A 20,307-nucleotide genomic window follows, 5' to 3' on the forward strand; every position below is an offset into this window, starting at 1 on the left:
AGGGGTTTAACTGAAACTTCCTGTGAAATGTAGTTTAGGACATTTTTGGAGTTTGACTTTTGCAAAGAAAGTGCAGCTTTTCAAATGTTCTGTTTTAGACACGGCTCATTCGTTAGGCCTCAGGCACATCTGCGATGTATCGGTTGAGGGATGCTGGATGTAGAGAGAGCCGGTTTGTTTGAAATCTCCACAGACTGCCTTTTTCTATCATCTGTGTTGATGGAAACGAACCATAAATTATAAATTATGATCAAATTCTCTGTTTTATCCCAAGTCAACTTATCCCAGGTTGACAAGCTGAGGACATAATTTCTTCATGCAGTATTGAATTAGGTCATATATCACAGTTCAGAAAAGCCATTTTTCCATACATTTATGAAGCCAGAGGAGTCGTCCCCTGTTGGCCATTAGATAGAATGCAGGTTAACCGCACTTTAGCTTCACTTTTCAGATCCTGATGCTACAACCTTTTATCATTTTTTTTGTTTCTCCAACACTGTTTCTGAGAAACATTCATCATGTGTTTATTTTAATTGCAGAAATATCATATAACAATAACTGGTTGATGCTAAATGACAGGACAGCTTCCATATGCTCCATAAAATGTGTTTAAATTCGCCTTAAGCTGCTATTCGTTCAGACTAGTAGTAGAAAGGGATGTCGTTCATGCAGAAGTCGGGCTGCAGGCTCTCAAAGGTGCAGTCGGACGTGTCCATGGCACATCGACCGCAGTGGCAGCTCAGAGCCACGGGGTAGGTGACGGTCGGGTCTACGCCAGGTGGACAGTCGGGAAGCTCAAATGTTTTATAGGACAGGTCCCGGTACGTGCACACATGCTGGTACACGTTACTGAACGGTATCTTGATGACGGGGTCCTGGAGGGAGGAAAAAAACAAAACAATGTGCTCATTACCAAAACATTATGACACTAGACCATGAAATGGATGCAAATCATTCCACAATCAATTGTTTGTTTATTTGTTTGCACAAGAACTTCACATATTGGTGATTTCACAACATTAATCCATAAAATATTAACAACTTTATTGATGCTGCATCAGTTTCATTCTGTTGCAAAAAGCACTGAAAACTTTTCACAGAATCTGATTTTGGTGGTTCTGCCTTCAAGGATTTATGCTGTTTCGTCACTCTGCTGTCTCTCATGCTGTGCTACAGGTTTTATACTTTCTGGGGTAACTAATGCAGAGGTTGCTGCCCGCTTTTCAGAATTTTGAAAAAGAAAAATAGGACACGCTCTCCTGCTTACAGAAATACTGACTACTGAATTAATCTACAGCTGGAAATAATCCCAAACACATGCACTATATTTACATGTTTGTCTTACTTTTACTACAAACAGCAACTGGCAGCATGTTTCTGACTTTATAAAAACTTATTCTTCCTCTTTCTTAGCTTGAAGGGGCAGCAAACGCATTCTTAATAACACATTTTTCCAAACCTCAGACAGGATGTGAAAGCCTGAAAGTTATGCAGGTTACCTTGGTGATGCAGTGTCCACTGCAGATGGTTGTCTCCACTGGGTGACAGCTGGGGCAGCCCTCTTTCTCCAGAGACACTGTCTGGTTGATGAGCTGGCAGGGTGGCAGCTGGAAGGCTGCTGCTGGTGGAATGAGTTTTTAATTTAGTTACAGTAATTACAAACATAAATACTCTGCTTGTTCCTAATTTTAGTATTTGTGATGATTCAGGATGTAATGTAGTCAGATTGACTATCACCAGCCTTTTTCATCAACTCTCCAATTAATATACTGTAAGCTTCTCATAAACTGTAATGATCATACGCTGCTCTCTTACCCGCAGGAGTCAGAATGAAAGTTGAGGCTCCAAGAAACAAACTCAGCATCAGGGAAAACATCATTCTGCTAATCTGTGCCATCATTCTGTGGGGAAAAGTTCTATTAGTTAGTTAATTAAAATTATAATTAGGATTTTCAGCTCAGAAGCACACTAGCTAATGATAGAGGACACTGTGTAAAATGGTTTTCCAAATATATTGGCTGCAATTAAAAGAAATAAAACAGACTGTCCTCTACTTGTGTTCACTTTTCAGATGAAATAAAGAACAAGCCTTTAATGGACAGTTTAACTACTACTTTCTGGAAATTCTGGGTCACTAATACACCTATACATAAGTAAAACACAATATTTGCACACAAATAATTGATAACTCATCTATTAACCATTGATTAAGTCAGCACTCAGACAACCTCGGATTCAGCCTGACTTACCTCTCTGTTGGCTGCAGGCAGTGTGTGAAGGTAAGCTGTCCGGCTTTAAATAGCCACAGGAGTCAGGTATCCAGGATGTCAGTCTTAATCCCGACTACCTGTTTTTGTTTGTTTGTTTTTTCTATCAAACGGATGGAACATTTTACAGTTTGAAACCTTTATTTGCCAAGGATATTTGTGTGTCTGTTACACTCAATTCAAATGTCGACTGTGTGTGCCACAGTGTGTCCCATATGGTCTAGCAGTGAGGATTCCTAGTTTTGACTCCCAGTATGGGAACATGAAACATTTTTCTGTCAGCACTTATGCACAGAGGCTGTTGTCTAGTCTTTAAAAAAAAGTGTATCACCCTTACCTTTAGGAACTCATGAGTGAATCTCTAATGCTTCTATATGAAGGCTACATCTGTAAATAGAAATCATATGATGACATTAAAACTCTGTTCCAAATAGTGTGTCCTATATAGGTGGGTGGGGTCCTGGGAGTTTGGAGGTTCATATCTTCTAGTTCTGACCTACATAACACTGGAGGGTGTATTTAGTCTGCACCAATGGTGGCTGAAAGGTGCTAAAGTAACTCACATTACAAAAGAGAGACATGGCACTCAAAGAATCCACAAACTGAAATCAGAGGCATAACACTCCATACGCCATACTGGTAGAAGTATGAATTTCAGTTTCCATCAGATTTTAGTGGTGATTCTATAACTGCAGTTTTTTTTTTTTCACTTTAACCATTAAAAACTAAAGTCAGTTCAGATAACGCTTCAAATATTGTGCTGACATAACTGGGCCGAGGCAAAAGTCCCCTTCAGTCCCTTTGACAACCGACAACTTTTATAACTTTATATAACTTTTATATTTGAAACTAGTTTTAAGCAAAGCTTTATATTGTTTATCAGACTCCACTTACAAGCTACACTACTCATTTCTTTAATCTTTTTAATTTTTGCAATGCACACTCCGACTCCTGAAGTGATATGATGATATAAAAATAATTTCCACCAAAACAGGATGAAGATTGTCCAGTAATCTACTGTGGATGCAGTGAAATAATCTTGTTTTTAAATGGGGGATCACTGTGACATGCAGACTTCCTGTCTGACATTGTTTGTTGGAAACCTTTATCCACCACATAATTCCTGTGAGGATTAATTTTTGGGGTAGGTTAGGATGACACAGCAGTATGAGTCAGGTTTCCTTGAGTTTTATTTAATTAACTGAATTAACTGATTTTCTTCATCCATTTTCTGTAACATAAAATGGCTCAAATACAGTCTATATTTAGAATATGCTTTTATAACCAAAAGAAAAAAGGATACAAATTGTTTGTCATTGTTATGTTGTCTCAAAATTACTCAGACAGTCGTATGCAGTTGTGGTCAAAAGTTTTGAGAGTTGGTTTTCACAGAGTTTGCTGCTTCACTTGGTGGTTCAGTTGATGATGGCAATTTGCATATACTGCAGAATGTTATGAAGAGTAATCAGATGAGCTGCAAATAATTGCAAACTCCGTTTTTACCATGTACCCCCCCCCCCCCCCCCAAAAAAAACAAACAAAAACAAACAAAAAACTTTTTCCACTTCCCTGCCACAAAAGTACCTGTTGACATCATTTCAGTGATACTCTCATTAACACTGGTTGAGAGTGTTAACGGGGACAATGCTAGAGATCACTCTGTCATGATGATTGAGTTCATATATATATCAGATTGGATGATTTAAAAGGGGGGTTCTTGAAATCATTGTTCTTCCTCTTTTTAACATGGTTAACCTGCAAGGAAACACGTGCAGTCATCACTGCTTTGCATAAAAAGGCTTCACAAATAAATCAACTGTATAATTAGATCATCAAGAACTTCAAGATGAGAGGTTCAATTGTTGTGAAGAAGGCTTCAGAGTAGAATTGGGGCACCACTAGTGCAGAGCTTGCTCAGGAATGGCAGCAGGCATGTGTGAATGCATCAACGTGCACAGTGAGGCAAAGACTTTTGGAGGATGGCGTAATAACAAGAAGGACAGCAAAGAAGCCACTTCTGTCCAGGAAAAGCATCGAGGACAGACTGATATTCTGAAAAAATACAGGGATTTGGACTGCTGAGGACTGGGGTAAAGTCATTTTCTCTGATGAAGCCGCTTTCCGATAGTTTGGGGCATCTGGAAAAACGATCATCTGGAGAGCAAAAGGTGAGTGCTACCATTAGTCCCGTGTCATGCATCCTGACACCCTTCATGGGTGGGGTTGCTTCTCATCCAAGGAGCGGGCCTACTCACAATTTTGCCTAAGAACACGGTCATGAATAAAGAATGGTACCAAAACATCCTCCAAGAGCAACTTCTCCCAACTGTCCAAGAACAGTTTGGTGAAGAACGATGCCTTTTCCAGCTTGGTGGAGCATCGTGTCATAAGGCAAAAGTGATACTTAAGTGGCTCAGGGAACAAAACATTGAAAATTTGGGTCCATGGCCAGGAAAGTCCTCAGACCTTAATCTCATCAAGAACTTGTGGTCCATCCTCAAGAGACGGATTGACAAACAAAAATCCACAAATTTCTACAAACTCCAAGCACTGATTATGCAACAATGGGTTGCTATGAGGCAGAATTTGGCCCAGAAGTGATCGCCAGGGCAAATTGTATAGGTTTTGAACAGGAAGGGCCAACACTGCAAATATTGCCTATTTGCATAAACTTAATGTGATTGCCAATAAAAGCCTTTGAAACTTGTGAAATGCGTGTCATTATACTTCAGTACACTATAGAAACATTTAGCAAAAAGATCTAAAAACACTGAAGCAGCGAACTTTGTGAGAACCAGTACTTCCGCCATCCTCACAACATCTGGCCACAATTTAAATGAAATCATTGTATATAATAGTTCAGTTACATTTTGCATTTTACTTTCATTTTCAATTGTGCATGGGCCTCCAGGGCCAAGGTCCACCCTTTTCAACAAGATAAGATAAGATAAGATAGTGTTTATTTGTCACATGCACAGTTATACACAGTACAATGCACAGTGAAATGTATTTTGTACCTGCAACCATATATACACACACATATAAATAAGAAGAATAAAAATTAAAAAAAAGTAATTCACACTATACACTATACTCTATATACTATACACTATACACACTTTTATAAATTATAATATTTACATTGTGCAATAATGGTCCAGTTAGGGCTCAGAGTTGAGCAGACGGATGGCTTGTGGGTAAAAACTCTGGACAAAACAATGGACCCGTCCTGACTGAGAAGTGGTTCAGAGGTTGTTCAGCAGAAGATAGTTTCCTTAACTTTTTTTTGCATTGTATACTCATTTATTTTCAGTCTCTGTGTGTTTATACATCACCACTGTATTTAATCATTAATGATGATTAAACTGAGACTCTTTCTCACATGTTGTGCCTTTTGTCTTGTTTTTCTCTGCTCTCTTCTCTTCCCCAACCAGTCGCAGCAGACTGCTTTCTCTCACTCTCACTCATCGATGCGACGGTTTATTAATTTATTTATTACACTTTCGCTCTCGGTATTTAAGTGAATGGACAGCCTATATTGGTCTTCACAATCCACAGTAAAAAAATAAATAAGAATGATAGATCAGGTATTGTTTCCTTAGTTTATATACGTACGTGTATTAAACAGATTTATAGTAGTATAAAAGTACTTTAACTTCTATAATTACAGGACCCAGCCTACATTATTCTGGCCCGTCCAAAAGCGGAATCGGAGCGGCGTCTACAAGATCCGGAACCATCCATTTTCCCTACGTTCTAGTCGGCGACTCAGTGGACGGACCATTTCGGCACGCACAGCGCATGCGCACAGATGCAATGGCGTTATGAAAGAGATTGTACAAGATGCTTTTAATATAAATTGAAATTGAACTTTAAAGAAGGAAACACGGTGGCAAAATGGCAGGAGAAGATGAGGAGAGTCAGACCAAGGTGAGAGTTTGAAGTAACTTGACGCTGTTATGGAAAAGCGGTGGAAAAGTGTCGCTGTTTGCAGGTCAATAAGAACATCAACGTTTGATTAAACTTAAGAAAACTCTAAATCAACAGCAAGCTAAATCAGAGTAATGACAACAGATAACCTAATTTAATTAAAGTAATTTCTTTTTAGCTAAACATAATCACGGCATTTCTATGCAGGGGAAACAAATGTTGTAGTTGTACAACATGAACATCTGATTTTTTCCTTACTGACAGTGTTCACACAACATGTGTGAAGAAGTGTTTGGAATGAATTAAGCCTGTTTGTGTGTCTTTTCTGTCGGTTCTCCAGGGTTTGAGGCTGTTGGGGATCCTGGATGTTAAGAACACTCCGTGTGCCAGGGAGGCCATCCTGCACGGAGCTGGAGGCTCAGTAGCTGCCGGCCTGCTTTACTTTCTGGCTACCAGTGAGTCTGACCTGTGTCTGCACTTATTGCGTGATTGTTTTTATGACTGCCACCCAACCATTAAAGTACAGCTCTCTAACAATATCAGACCATTTACTAAAATTTTCTTGTGCACTTCATCATGCAAAACCAAAATCTCTTAGTCTATCTCAGTGTACATTTTTATTACAGTCCCTTTAAACAGAAATACAAGCAAACAGAAGTTTTTTCCAGTTGCTCTTATATTTATGTGCCATGTGTGTCCTCTGAGCTTTCAGCAGCAGTTTTTCTTGTTGTCCGCAGGTCGGGTGAAGAGGTCTTTTGATGTGGGATTTGCAGGGTTTATGTTGACCACACTTGGGTCCTGGTAGGTCTTAAAGACATTTTCCTAGTTCTTGTCTCATTTTTATTTTTAGTATACTCTGAGAAGGCCATGAAATCTCCCACCTTTCCAGCTTGTTTGTTGTTCTCCGCTGTGTAAAAGAAGTATTCGTGTTTCTTCCCACTGTCCAGGTTTTACTGCAGGATGAACAATGCTAAGCTACGTGTGCAGCAGAGGATGATACAAGAAGGCATCAAAAACAAGGTTGTGTATGAAGGAACTGTTCTGGATCCCACAAAAAAAGCCAAAGCAGAAGCACCTTCAGGCCCCTCGTGACCTCTGGCACTGAAACTCCTCTCGGAGGACAAAAAAGAACCCTGTCAGGGTACAAGACTGAACTGACTTCGTCTTTGAAATGATGGAAAAAAAAAAATGTTTTATGGGTGTTTTTTTTTTTTTGTGAGTTGCTGTTTTGTGTTGTTGTTCAGTGGTTCCTATTGTAAAATGAAAACTACTGGTGTGAATCTGAACTGTTGTTTTATTAAACTAACAGTTTCAAAAGGTGGATCACCGATGAAAGTGTGTACTGAAGTCCTTTAGCGGTACTTAAAACAGACTGCAGGTGTTTGTCTGGATTAGGGCTGCAACTGATGATTGAAACGATTAGTCGACTAATCACATGTTTATGAAATGGCACTTATTTAGCTATCAGCTTTTACATTTAGCATTAGGTTATTTAAAAAGTGGTAGTAAACATATGGAAGATGGATACTTCATTCAAACATTTTAATCAGATTTGCTGCTGATATAAATTTAACGGTCCATTTTTCCCAAAAAAAAATAGTACTTTTTCTTCCCTGTAAAACAAAGTTGGCACAGTTTCACCAGTAGCCGCCATGACTGAATATGCCGCTGAATGCTATTGCGCATGTGTGAAGCTCGCCAGAGATAGACGGACAGGAAGACGTCTCACTCTGTTAAAAAAAAAAAAAAATCAATAATAAAAAACGACTATTAACAATTAAATTCGTCATCAACTATTTTTATTGTCGACAATGTCGACTAATCGTTGCAGCCCTAGTCTGGATGTACTGAAAACTTGAAGGTTTTCTCCCACAGACTGCAGAGCAGCAGGATTTGATTCAACCTTTAAATTCACTGTAACCCATAATGTTTGAATTACATGTAACAGTTATATTCTTGGGAAATCAAATGATTAAAATTAAATTTAAAAAAAAGCTTGAAGTAGTTCTAACTTTAATGTTTTGTACTTTAATGAAAGAGCATTGGCTATCCCAGCTGTAGCAGGGTGAGAGGTGGGTACACGTTGCCAGACTGTTCCAGATCCCGTTTTTTGTTCCAAAATATCCACATATAGGGACCAAAATGGTATACTGTTAAGATAGAACTTACAGGTAAAATTGATATCAACTAAATATGATCAGGTGTGTTTTATATAATATAAGCTCCGTTAGTTACAATGAGCCATTATGTATTTACACAGCTCACATCCACAGTAACACTCCCGATATTCAACTAATTTCATTTAGACATTTTAGGGGGGGGTGCACCGTTCCTGGAAATACTGCAATACCAGGTCGATGCGTGGAGTGGACGGAGCAAGCCCCTATTCCATCTCCCTGTTCCAAAAATCAATTTAATATATGGTCCCCGGGTAGGGGACGTATCAGATATTAAACTGATAAGAACAGATACTACACTTGATCTTAGCCAAAAGGCCGAGAAGCGATACTCCAAACTGCTCGGAGGCAACAGGGTGGTTCTCAGCGTTGTGCCTCTGACTCACGGTTGGGAGCTGAACTGCTGAACTTGTCCTCACACATACACATACGCGTAAAATATGTTACTCACACATCATGTACCGTTGGGTTTGTGTTGTTGTGGTAAATAAAACCTACGAGCGTTTTCAACATAAAAGTCATTGTGGCTTCCTGCACACGTGACGGGCTTCGATCCAATAGGAAGGCGAGTACGAACGTCACAAATATTTCCATTATATACACGTTAAACTATATATACTACGTTTATTCGTGCATTTATATAGTCTTTAGACTTAACTTAATGAAGCGAAGTGAAACTGCGGTTGAATAAGATGTTTTTAACCATAGATACGTACGCATGTCTATGGTTTTTACGGTACCGACTCATGATAAATAAATGTCTTGTAGCGCACCCTAGTGGACGGGAGGGGAACTGCACACTTCCAAACCTCACCTAAAAACACTCTTAGCAGCCGGTGTGACTGAATGAAGCCTCACGGCCCGGGCTCCAGTCCTTCGTTATACAGATGCAAATAAAAGCAGGGTGCAAATGATTACAATGAGCCCAGAGACTCTACATGACCGAAGGTGTCAAACAGGAATGCCAAAACACAGCCGCACTGAATTAAAGTGTGTGCAATAAGTTTTGAATTAGCCGGAAATTAACTTATATTTTATAGTCATTTATTACAAGTGTGATATTAAATATGGGGTTTATGATTTTTTTTGTTTGTTTTTTGTCTCTAAAATCTACTCTTTATCTTGTATAAGAACAATTGAAGTCAAAATTAAGTTTTATTATTTCCTATATTAATTATTATTTGAAATTATTATTCAGTCACACCGGCTGCTAAGAGTGTTTTTAGGTGAGGTTTGGAAGTGTGCAGTTCCCCTCCCGTCCACTAGGGTGCGCTACAAGACATTTATTTATCATGAGTCGGTACCGTAAAAACCATAGACATGCGTACGTATCTATGGTTAAAAACATCTTATTCAACAGCAGTTTCACTTCGCTTCATTAAGTTAAGTCTAAAGACTATATAAATGCACGAATAAACGTAGTATATATAGTTTAACGTGTATATAATGGAAATATTTGTGACGTTCGTACTCGCCTTCCTATTGGATCGAAGCCCGTCACGTGTGCAGGAAGCCACAATGACTTTTATGTTGAAAACGCTCGTAGGTTTTATTTACCACAACAACACAAACCCAACGGTACATGATGTGTGAGTAACATGTTTTACGCGTATGTGTATGTGTGAGGACAAGTTCAGCAGTTCAGCTCCCAACCGTGAGTCAGAGGCACAGCGCTGAGAACCACCCTGTTGCCTCCGAGCAGTTTGGAGTATCGCTTCTCGGCCTTTTGGCTAAGATCAAGTGTAGTATCTGTTCTTATCAGTTTAATATCTGATACGTCCCCTACCCGGGGACCATATATTAAATTGATTTTTGGAACAGGGAGATGGAATAGGGGCTTGCTCCGTCCACTCCACGCATCGACCTGGTATTGCAGTATTTCCAGGAACGGTGCACCCCCCCCTAACATGTCTAAATGAAATTAGTTGAATATCGGGAGTGTTACTGTGGATGTGAGCTGTGTAAATACATAATGGCTCATTGTAACTAACGGAGCTTATATTATATAAAACACACCTGATCATATTTAGTTGATATCAATTTTACCTGTAAGTTCTATCTTAACAGTATACCATTTTGGTCCCTATATGTGGATATTTTGGAACAAAAAACGGGATCTGGAACAGTCTGGCAACGTGTACCCACCTCTCACCCTGCTACAGCTGGGATAGCCAATGCTCTTTCATTAAAGTACAAAACATTAAAGTTAGAACTACTTCAAGCTTTTTTTTTAAATTTAATTTTAATCATTTGATTTCCCAAGAATATAACTGTTACATGTAATTCAAACATTATGGGTTACAGTGAATTTAAAGGTTGAATCAAATCCTGCTGCTCTGCAGTCTGTGGGAGAAAACCTTCAAGTTTTCAGTACATCCAGACTAGGGCTGCAACGATTAGTCGACATTGTCCCTGACCTCTACTTGACGTTGGGAAGCTGCTACGTTGCAACTCACTTAAATATCTTGACACAAGAAAAAGGAGATTCAAAGACGAAATTTTTAACTTATGATTTGGGAATGTATCTGAGACAACTGAAAATTTTGCCAAGAGATTTGAAGCGACCAGTAGCGTTTATCATGTCGCCTGCTTATGAAACTATAAAAAGTTTTTAAGGGTTTTTGATTTGGAACAAGAATCAGTTGGAACTTTAAGTAATCATAAAAGTATCATGTCATATGTTAAAACACAGGAAGAAACATGTAAAATAAAGAAACTTGTTAGTAACGATTCGAAAAGTACATGGTCATATATAAATTCTCCGATCCTCTCAAATAGATTAAAGGATTTCATGTGGATGGTTGCCCATGAGATCCTCCCGGTTCGTGCTGTTATGCATGCGAGAGGAATGGCAAAAAGAGATACCTGTCCAAGACCGGGTTGTAATCAACCAGAAACGGCAAGCCATCTGTTATGGGCATGCGAGGCAGCAGCTGACCTGTGGGCTATTGCAGACTCCCAAAAGTTTCCGCACTTACCAGCAAAAGTATTCTTAACCGAACAAATGGTGCTATATGGTTCAGGACTGGAGAAATTCAGTAGAGAAGCACAGAAACAAATATGGCTCACCATTGTAGCTATAAATAGTGCGATATGGACCACAAGAAACCTTTTGGTAAGGTTACAAAGGCAGATCCCCCCCGTGGCATCACTCCAAATTGCCCTAGGCACCAGGCAACGGACGAGTGGATGCCAAAAAGAAGAATCGCCTGGCGTGACTGCGGAGGGAGCAGAACAATGCCACACAGAAAAGGTCACTGATGCTGCAGCCGAGCTCTCCGGGTGAGGAAGGAGGGAAGGAGCGGGAGGGGAGGATCTCAACCCCACGGGCATAATTCATGTAAATAAATAGATAAATAGATAATTGGCCTATGGAAAAATAGTGAAGATTCTTTTTTTTGAGTTTCTTTTTTTTGAGTGCCTTCCTGGGTTTTATCGTTCGTGTGCAATATTTAGTCTCATGTTTAAGAATGTGTAAAAAAAACAAACAAACTATGTTTCTCTTCTCTTTTTTTATTTTATTGGTGTAAATATCTGTATATAAAATGAACAAATAAAAAAAAAAAAAAATCTGTTCTTATCAGTTTAATATCTGATACGTCCCCTATCCGGGGACCATATATTAAATTGATTTTTGGAACAGGGAGATGGAATAGGGGCTTGCTCCGTCCACTCCACGCATCGACCTGGTATTGCAGTATTTCCAGGAACGGTGCACCCCCCCCTAAAATGTCTAAATGAAATTAGTTGAATATCGGGAGTGTTACTGTGGTTGTGAGCTGTGTAAATACATAATGGCTCATTGTAACTAACGGAGCTTATATTATATAAAACACACCTGATCATATTTAGTTTATATTATCAATTTTACCTGTGAGTTAGTTCTATCTAACAGAGTCCATCTTTTATTTACAGGCTATGATCACGACAGCTCATCACAAGCTTCTCTTTAAAACTGTTTGAAACTTCATGATAAAGATTGGAGTTATCTGAAAGCAGCCACTAAGGGCTAAGTTTACTTGTGGTGCTAAATGCATGGGAACAGGGTCTTACTGCCAATGCTATCAAAATGAATATCATTATAAGTGCTTAAAAATGGAACACATGAATAACTTGATTTTTTTGATGACATCATTGGCATGAAATACAAGAAAAGTTTTCTTTCAGGAAGTTCATTTTTTCTTCCTGTTTTGTTTAGTTTCATCTAGCTGCTTGTTATATTTAGGCAACAAAATTGCTCATGAATGCCATCATAGTGGGGATTAAAATTTACAGAAATGCTAAATATATCTTAGAGGGCCTGTCTGACTGAAAACACAGAGGAAAACTTCACCCAAAAGCCCCCAATGGGTGGATGTGTTCAGCCCTGTAAGAAAGATTTGAACTCTTTGGAGGCTGCTGTTCGATTGGGTTTGTGTGTGTGTGTGTGTGTGTGTGTGTGTGTGTGTGTGTGTGTGTGTGTGTGTGTGTGTGTGTGTGGGTATCTATATTTGAGAGCCAGGGGTGGGGTGTAACTTAGTCTGCCACAACTTCCTGCTTCATGACAAACTGAAAAATGTTACATCGCAAATTTTACTGAGTAGATCCAGCCTGAGACAAGTAAGTACAATATTTACACTCATTCACATTATTTCTCGATGAGTAGCCATTTAAGTGTAAACTGCCTCATAATGAGGCCCACTGAAGTCCTGGCACTACCTGCTTTTCATTTGACCTTGTTTTTGAATAAACACAGTGAATGTAAATGTGTGTACTGATAATACACTAACTCTGCTGGATTATGCTGCTTAATAGAGACCTGATGATTAACCACTAATGTGACATTAGAGTTTTAATGTCATTTTTTCCATTAAAAATAGTTGCTATTAAAATAATTATGGACTGTTCTGTTCACTTGCTCGACAGCACGTAAATCTGACCAGAATGAACTGCTATTTCCAATAATGGTTCTTTTTCTGAAGGAAAGAGTGGACACTTCTTCTACTGTAACTCTATCAGAGAACGACAGCGAGAGATGGATCCTGTGGCTTTGTTGATGTGGAACAGCATCTGTGTCTGCCTTTCTTTGACCAGTCTTATCTTCTGTTGGGTGTGTTGTTTGGTACGTAAATCAGTAATCTCTTTGTGCCCATCTGTGTATGTGAACAAGTTCAAGATTCACCCCCCACCCCCAAAGAAAGTGTTAAAAGAACAATCATCAAAATTGAGTTCCCGTTTAAACGAGACTGTTTTCAGTGGAAACGCTGTCATTTTGCAGTTTTAGTTTTCAAAACAATCTCTGTTTACATGGAAACGCAAGATGTTAAAAATGCTGCAGTTCCCATTGCCAGGTCAGAAGTTGGAGGCGTGGATATAGGAGCCGCAGCCATAGTGCGCATGTGCAAGTGTCCCCCCGTTTTCAAAAAGTAGCCTTTTCGCCCATTTACAAGGAAACGGAGACCGGCGTGTTCTCATGAACGGGGGCCTCACACATAATTCAAAGAAACTGGAAAAAAAAGCCATTCCTGTTTCTTTTTTATCTGTACTAAATCATCCAGACATTCTCTTCCACTTATCCTGTTCAGAGGTCACGTGGGGCTGGAGCCTATCCCAGCTGTCATAGGGCGGGAGGCAGGGTACAGTCTGTACAGGTCACCAGTCTGTTGCAGACACAGACAGACAACCATTCACACTCACATTCACACCTATGGGCAATTTAGAATCACCAATTAACTATCTGCATGTCTTTGGACTGTGGGAGGAAACCAGTGGCGGCGCCAGGGGGGCGCTAGAGGGTGCTATGACTTTTCCAGGGGGTGCTATAGCTCCCCCTGGAAAAGTCATAGCAGCAGGGGGGCACTAGGGGGCGTAGCACCCCCAAGGAAATAGCTTGTGTCCTGTGTGTGTTGAGAACTGAAAGAACAAATGATCCTTCAGTAAAATGCTTAGCCCCCCCTTAGCACCTGCAGAAAAATATTTCTGGAGCCGCCACTGGAGGAAACCAGAGTATCACCATGCTGCCCCCTGTGCTAAACCTAAAGTGTAGAAAATAACTTCCATCAAGCGAGTCAACAGGCAACATGGGGGTTACAAAGGAGGTTGAAACCCACGACACACTGTTAATACACAGCTCTGAACACAACATCCTCCATCTTCTGTTCAGAAGTAAAGTCCTTGAAGGTAAGTAGTTCATCTCGACACACAGTACAAGGGCCGCTTCAGGTGAAAATGGATCAGCTTTGAAAAGTACTTTGAAAAAAGTAAAATGTCCATGATTTAAATAAATAGTATGTAAACAAGTAATTCTGCATGTCATCACTGCACTTTTTTGTGATGTGCTTTTTACTCCCCTACACTTGATTCCACTGTGGTAAAGAATGTGAAAGCAAAGCTGTTGATTTACTGGTTGATCTACATTCCTACCCTCACCTGTGGTCACAAGCTTTGGGTAATGACTGAAAGAAGGGGTCTGAGTAGAATTGCTACTCTGTCACAGCAAACGGAGCCAGTTGAGGTGGTTAGGGGATCTGACTAGGATGTCTCCTGGGTGCCTCTTGGGTGAGGTGTTCCAGGCATGTCGTACCAGGATGAGGCCTTGGAGCACACCCAGGACATGCTTTAGAGATTATATCTCTCAGCTGGCCTGGGAATACCTCAGTGTTCTGCCGGATACGTTGGAGGAGGTGGCTGGGGAGATGGATGGATGGATGGATGGATGGATGGGTTTTAGTCTTACTGTTTTTTCTAATGTTTAGAGTTTTTAAATTTATTGTGTAGCCTGGTGTGGTAGGTTGAATTTTGGATTCCTTTTTTGATGTTGTATCACTCTAGTAATGTTGATTGTGATTTTTTATTTTTTCTGGATTATTTAGGTTGTGGTTCATGTTCAGTCTTCTTTAAAGTTGGCTTTACTTTTCTAGTTCTTGGCCCCAGTTCAGCTGCAGGTCGTATTTTCAGTTTTAATTTTTGGGTGGTTTTGGTTTTTACTTCCTGTCTGTCTGACTGTCTTGATTACTTTCACCGGTCACCGTGGACTTTAAATTAAATTAGTTACAGCATTAAAGTTCCCTTTAGTTTAGGTCATTTTGCCTCCATCCTGCTTAATTTTGGTCCACACTTCTACCTTCCAATTTCTAACACAGAAAGTGTTAGAAAATCCAATTTCTAATGGATTAGATTTTAGGAACTTGCAGGGTTAGAGGTAACTTTTTTTTCAAGTAAAGCAAATTGAGTCCTCTGCATGGTCTACTTCTGGTCTGCAGGTTTAGGGCAGGGACATGGAGAGATGTCATGAGACAGTTTAGAAATAATACAGGTACCATTATGAAAACTAAATTTTCCAGTCACTAATGTCTATGCTCACAGCCTATGCCACAGGCAATTCAATACTTAAGTCATGCTCAAAAATATCCTCATTAAAGTAACAGCAGTGAGAGTAAAATTAAACTGATTAGCACATCCCTAAACACTTTAAAAAAGTTTATGATGTGTGTTTCCTTTCATTAATGTGACTTTAACGGTTTATTTGTTGTTGATGGTTTTTTTTCTCTGCAGGTGCAAAGGGGTCAAGCTCCCATCATCTACTACGCAAACCTTCTCTTCTCCAATCTAATCCAGCCCTGCGCCGTCATCGTTATAATGGCAAAAGGAGATGGCCACACAACCTTCACTACTGCTGCTGCTATTAACTACACTGGTGTGCTGGCCAGTCTTTACTTCAAGATGTGGATTGTTCTGGACAGGTACCTGTCTGTCTGTCAGTGTGTGCACTTGCATGTATCTGACCATTACACTGCGCTGTGATGCATCCTTACTATCAGAAATATACCACTGTGTACTGTGATAAACAGAATACCTGTCTGTCTTGTGTTGCAGGTATTTTTATATTGCCTATCCACTGGTGGACTGTATCAGACAAACTAAGGGTTCTGTGCTGGTCTGTGTTCTGGTCTGGGTCCTTTGTGTTATTACTGCCCCTCTTGCCATATTTCTGGATCAGTTTTTATGTATCCTTATTTCTGCCCTCCTCCCTGCCCCCCTGTTCATCTTCAGTCTAGCTGGGACTATCAAAATCCTGCCTGCGGCCACCTCAGTGCCCATTGAGGAAAAACGAAGAATTTTAGGAATGTCGGTTCTGTTGCTGCTGAATTACTTTCTGATGACCCTTCCTGTAATCGTCTGTTACATTTTACATTTTCGTCTCTTTGACACGTTATGGTTTCTGTTTCTGACCTGTCCTCTTATGGACTTAAGTCTGTTTTTTCTCATGGGAAAAGGAGTTTTTGACAAGCTGCTAGCATGTCTGTGTTACCGCGGTATGGACGACGCTGCGGCAGATCATCCTTTTGACTGAAGCTGGCTTCATATCAGCAGAGAAAAAAAAAAAAGGACAGTAAATGGGAGACATACAGAGGAGCTAAAAAGAGTCGGGGGGGAAAGTGAACACCCTCCAACAGCAGATTAGCTTCAGGTATTTTTGAAGTGCTGCTCTCAGCTGGAGCATCTCTGGCTGTCGACCACCTGAAATCCAGTTCACAGTCAGTTTGCATCCAGGAAGCATTATTTTGTTTATCAACCTGATGAAATGTTACATTTTTTTCATATATTCATCTCTGAATACCTCATATATTTAGATAATAAACACAGAAAGAGCATCTTTACTTTCTTTTGACCTTTTAATAGTTTAGCAAGTTTCCCGCTTATATATAATTATTAACAACACTTCATTATATTGCTTTATTTTTGTGTTCAGATAATATAGTCAGTTATATTGAAGTTAAACTCTAAAAATGAATTCTCTGTTTACTCTTGGTCAGTTTAAAGCCATAATTAGACAATTAGAAACCAGGTAGCTTCTGCTGACTCTGTGGACACTGGGTTTGGTCACAGTGAACAGAACATTAAGTCCATTTATTGAATTATGGTCATTCTGCAGGTCAGAAAGGCGAAGAATCCAGGATATGATTATTGGCTAACCTGTCAATTACAACTAATCAATCACCCACCAATTGCTCATCATATTAGGTTTCAAAACACCAGGATGGCGACAGTGAAAACGCTCAGCACAAGGCTTCACAGCTGTACGAACCAGTGAGTGATGTCATGATGGCTACGCCCATCTTTTACACTGTCTATGGTTAATCCTTGCAAGCTCCCATGTTAAAAGGCATTAAAATAATGCAGGCCTTTTTGGATAGTTTCCCCTGCACAATTACCCTACAGGGGGTGAGTTCTTAATATAATGTCTCCACCTGGATACTGGAGTTACAGGCAGCTGAAGCCACAGACTGTATGAATATAATTAGATGTAGCTGACTGCTGTTTTCTAGGCCTCCCATAGGCTAACTGGAGTCACTGAACTGGACCTCTTCACTGTGTTTATATTACTGGTGCTGTCATGGTCCTGGGCCATGTGCCCAGCATTTTGTGTTTAGTTCATTTAGGTTCTGTTTTCATTGAGTTTTTTTTATGTTTCCCAGTTTGCATTTGGTTTTGATTCTTTGTTCGTTACAGTTTCTTGTCCTGTTATTACTTATTATTTGCATATTATTCCTGTTTCCTTGTGTACTTTTCATCCCCGTGTCTCTGTGCTCCAGTGTCTGTGCCGTTGCTCTTTTTTCGTGTGTTTTGTTCCCAATGTTGTGACGAGTCTGCGTCTCTGTCCCTCTGCTTATGTGTTTCCTGTTTTACTTTGTCAGTCTTCGTCACTTATGCTGTGTTTAGTTTTACTTCCTGTCTCTTGTGCTTCCCACCTGTTCCCTGTTCCCTTGTTAATCTTTGTGTATATATATTGTTTGTGTTTTTCCCTGGTCCCTTGTTGTGTCGTTGTCAGTGTTTCCTCGCTGTGTGTAACCCTGCTCCTTTGTTTAGTATTTAGTTCTGGCACCCGTCCACCCCCAGTTTTACTCTTATTGTTTCCTTGTCATTATTTCAATAAATCACTCTAAGATCAGTCCTCGAGAGTCTTGCATTCTGGGTCCAACTTTACCTGCCACACAGCTCACCATGACAGGCGCCTTCTGGAGCATTTTTAATATCTGACAAACAATAAGACCTCCTGTGCGGTACAGACCATCCAAGAGATCTGTGCTACATTAAATGTTTGTATGATTTTATCAGTCTATAAAATTTTAACTCTTACTTAATTCATCAGCTAAAAGAGAGTTTTTTTCTTCAGATCTTAAGCAGAAAAGCAGTTCATATTATGAGTATGTTTTATGCTCTGCATACTACATAGATTTGGCCATTGCGGGCAACCACACAGTTTCCATAGGTGTGATCAACACTCACTGGTTAGTGTCAGGGTTGTAGTTCTCAGCAGATGACAGAAGTTCATTCCCAGTAAAACCACCAAAAATGCTGACCTAGGGGAAAAAATTCATGTGTAAACATTATTTCACCAGCTGGGACCACATCGTCATTTAGATTTGAGAGCAGTTCTAGTAGATAATGGTGTAAACATGAACTGAGGCTGTGTTTTGGGTAACATCTCAGAGGGAACCTGCAGTGGCTCCCAGGAAGGGCAGACACTAATGGGGGGATGAATGAACTGATGTCTTAGTTCTGTAACACTAAAAATAAAATAAACACTAAAAATATTTTCATCAGATTTATCTGCAGTTACTTTGCATGATAATAAGCCAAATGGGGGACATTACAATAAATATCATGATACTGCCATCACCATTTATTTTTTACGCTCTAAAACTTTGGTTTAGGATTACTTCTCATCATCAGTGATGACCTTTTATCACTTGCACAACTGCCCAAGAAGTAACCCTACGAGCTGAAAAGTACATTTACATATTAGTGTGATTTTAGGCAAATGGAAAAAAAATAAAAATAAAAATGAAAATTGCCAAGCCAGGGGAGAGAGGTAATATTCTTAGAAAAAACTCCTGAGATTAAATTAAGAAAAGAAACAGACCCTTTGCTGATGTAAAGTTATAATTTTACACGGAAAAAAAAAGGGTACCAACCAAGAAAAGGATGTCTTTCTCATAAATTTGTGACATTAATCTCAGAAAAATAGCATTTTTAATTAACCCCATTGCCCAGCTCCATAACATTATAAGAAAAAAAAATTTTTTTATTTTTGTCCAATTAGCCCAACAGAGGCACACAGAAAAACAATTTTTCACTGCTCTTCCGTGTTCCAGTGTTTAAATCTGTCACTCCTCTGGGTAAAACTGAAATAGCATCTTCTTTGACTGAAAAAAAAAACTGCACTTGTTCCTCCAGTGGCCACTTGAGGCTGGTTCCCAAAGTGAATCAATCCCCATAGGCTGTATATCCAACCATACAGCATTAAAAACTACGCTTACATATTTACAGCCAGATACAAAACACAAGTTTTAATTTCTATGATTTCTTTGATTTCCCCTTTGATAACTTTATGGTTGGTGAATTTTTATAACTCGTTGTAGCACCAGGACACAATGTTGCTGTTCACTGCACATTTATTCCACACAGCTCTCACACTGTTCACTGTTTTATACACAGTCAGCCCATCCAGCTTTAGTCCACTGCAGCTGCTTCTCTGCTGCCAGCTCCAGTCTCCTTCTCACTCTCTCGTCCCAGTACGCTACTGCACATATACAGGGAGAGACGTAATTAGGTTATGCTGGCCAGCTGAGTCAGCCAGCCTCCCCTGAATCTGCCTCCTGAACCCAATGCACCACCCCATCCCTAGCAACTGTGCCACCAACCCCACCCTGCCACCACACTCATCCATATGGATGGCATCAAGACTTAAAATTGGGGGCACAGACTGAATAGATGCAGGTATAGATGGCAGCTGTGTGCTCCACTCATGGAATCACCCCAAACAATCATGGCATCACTTCCAACCAGCTTTGGCATCACCCTCAAAGGCCCTGGCATTACCTCTAAATATCACCAGCATCACCTGCCAAACTGCCATGGCAGGTGATGACATTACCTCCAAACAACCA

The 20,307-nt window shown here is 39.9% G+C and overlaps 3 protein-coding genes, 2 non-coding genes and 1 pseudogene across 5 annotated transcripts; 4 read left to right on the top strand and 2 right to left on the bottom strand.

Moving 5' to 3' along the window:
- Window positions 1–641: 641 nt before the first annotated feature.
- On the bottom strand, window positions 642–18,711 carry lhb (luteinizing hormone subunit beta). The gene is made up of 4 exons (XM_030747880.1): window positions 18,644–18,711; window positions 1,816–1,901; window positions 1,500–1,621; window positions 642–875 (listed from the first exon to the last, which is right to left on the bottom strand). Exons 2-4 carry the CDS (start codon window positions 1,898–1,900, stop codon window positions 642–644), a joined length of 441 nt encoding a protein of 146 aa, XP_030603740.1. The 5' UTR covers window position 1,901; window positions 18,644–18,711.
- cox20 (cytochrome c oxidase assembly factor COX20) lies at window positions 6,052–8,157 on the top strand. The gene is made up of 4 exons (XM_030747881.1): window positions 6,052–6,197; window positions 6,538–6,652; window positions 6,935–6,998; window positions 7,145–8,157. Exons 1-4 carry the CDS (start codon window positions 6,165–6,167, stop codon window positions 7,287–7,289), a joined length of 357 nt encoding a protein of 118 aa, XP_030603741.1. The 5' UTR covers window positions 6,052–6,164; the 3' UTR covers window positions 7,290–8,157.
- LOC115793728 (U2 spliceosomal RNA) lies at window positions 8,514–8,704 on the bottom strand. The gene has a single exon (XR_004021126.1). It is a non-coding gene; the product is annotated as a U2 spliceosomal RNA (small nuclear RNA).
- Window positions 9,935–18,287, top strand: LOC115793108 (uncharacterized). The gene is made up of 4 exons (XM_030747879.1): window positions 9,935–9,952; window positions 13,336–13,475; window positions 15,908–16,095; window positions 16,229–18,287. Exons 2-4 carry the CDS (start codon window positions 13,389–13,391, stop codon window positions 16,704–16,706), a joined length of 753 nt encoding a protein of 250 aa, XP_030603739.1. The 5' UTR covers window positions 9,935–9,952; window positions 13,336–13,388; the 3' UTR covers window positions 16,707–18,287.
- On the top strand, window positions 10,085–10,275 carry LOC115793729 (U2 spliceosomal RNA). Its single transcript, XR_004021127.1, has one exon. It is a non-coding gene; the product is annotated as a U2 spliceosomal RNA (small nuclear RNA).
- Window positions 11,878–12,097, top strand: LOC115793730 (uncharacterized; annotated as a pseudogene).
- Window positions 18,712–20,307: the final 1,596 nt, after the last annotated feature.

This window comes from Archocentrus centrarchus, chromosome 15, assembly GCF_007364275.1.
Source record: "Archocentrus centrarchus isolate MPI-CPG fArcCen1 chromosome 15, fArcCen1, whole genome shotgun sequence".
In the NCBI taxonomy this organism is placed as follows: domain Eukaryota; kingdom Metazoa; phylum Chordata; class Actinopteri; order Cichliformes; family Cichlidae; genus Archocentrus; species Archocentrus centrarchus.

Excerpts from the sequence above, each read along its gene's own strand:
- cox20 (XM_030747881.1), top strand. The coding sequence starts at position 6,165 with ATGGCAGGAGAAGATGAGGAGAGTCAGACCAAG. Across the intron at positions 6,653-6,934 it reads GCTTTACTTTCTGGCTACCA|GTCGGGTGAAGAGGTCTTTT; the intron begins GTGAGTCTGACC and ends TGTTGTCCGCAG. Across the intron at positions 6,999-7,144 it reads TTGACCACACTTGGGTCCTG|GTTTTACTGCAGGATGAACA; the intron begins GTAGGTCTTAAA and ends CCCACTGTCCAG.
- lhb (XM_030747880.1), bottom strand. The coding sequence starts at position 1,900 with ATGATGGCACAGATTAGCAGAATGATGTTTTCCCTGATGCTGAGTTTG. Across the intron at positions 1,622-1,815 it reads TTTCATTCTGACTCCTGCGG|CAGCAGCCTTCCAGCTGCCA; the intron begins GTAAGAGAGCAG and ends TCATTCCACCAG. Across the intron at positions 876-1,499 it reads GTGGACACTGCATCACCAAG|GACCCCGTCATCAAGATACC; the intron begins GTAACCTGCATA and ends TCCTCCCTCCAG.
- LOC115793108 (XM_030747879.1), top strand. The coding sequence starts at position 13,389 with ATGGATCCTGTGGCTTTGTTGATGTGGAACAGCATCTGTGTCTGCCTT. Across the intron at positions 13,476-15,907 it reads TCTGTTGGGTGTGTTGTTTG|GTGCAAAGGGGTCAAGCTCC; the intron begins GTACGTAAATCA and ends TTTTCTCTGCAG. Across the intron at positions 16,096-16,228 it reads ATGTGGATTGTTCTGGACAG|GTATTTTTATATTGCCTATC; the intron begins GTACCTGTCTGT and ends CTTGTGTTGCAG.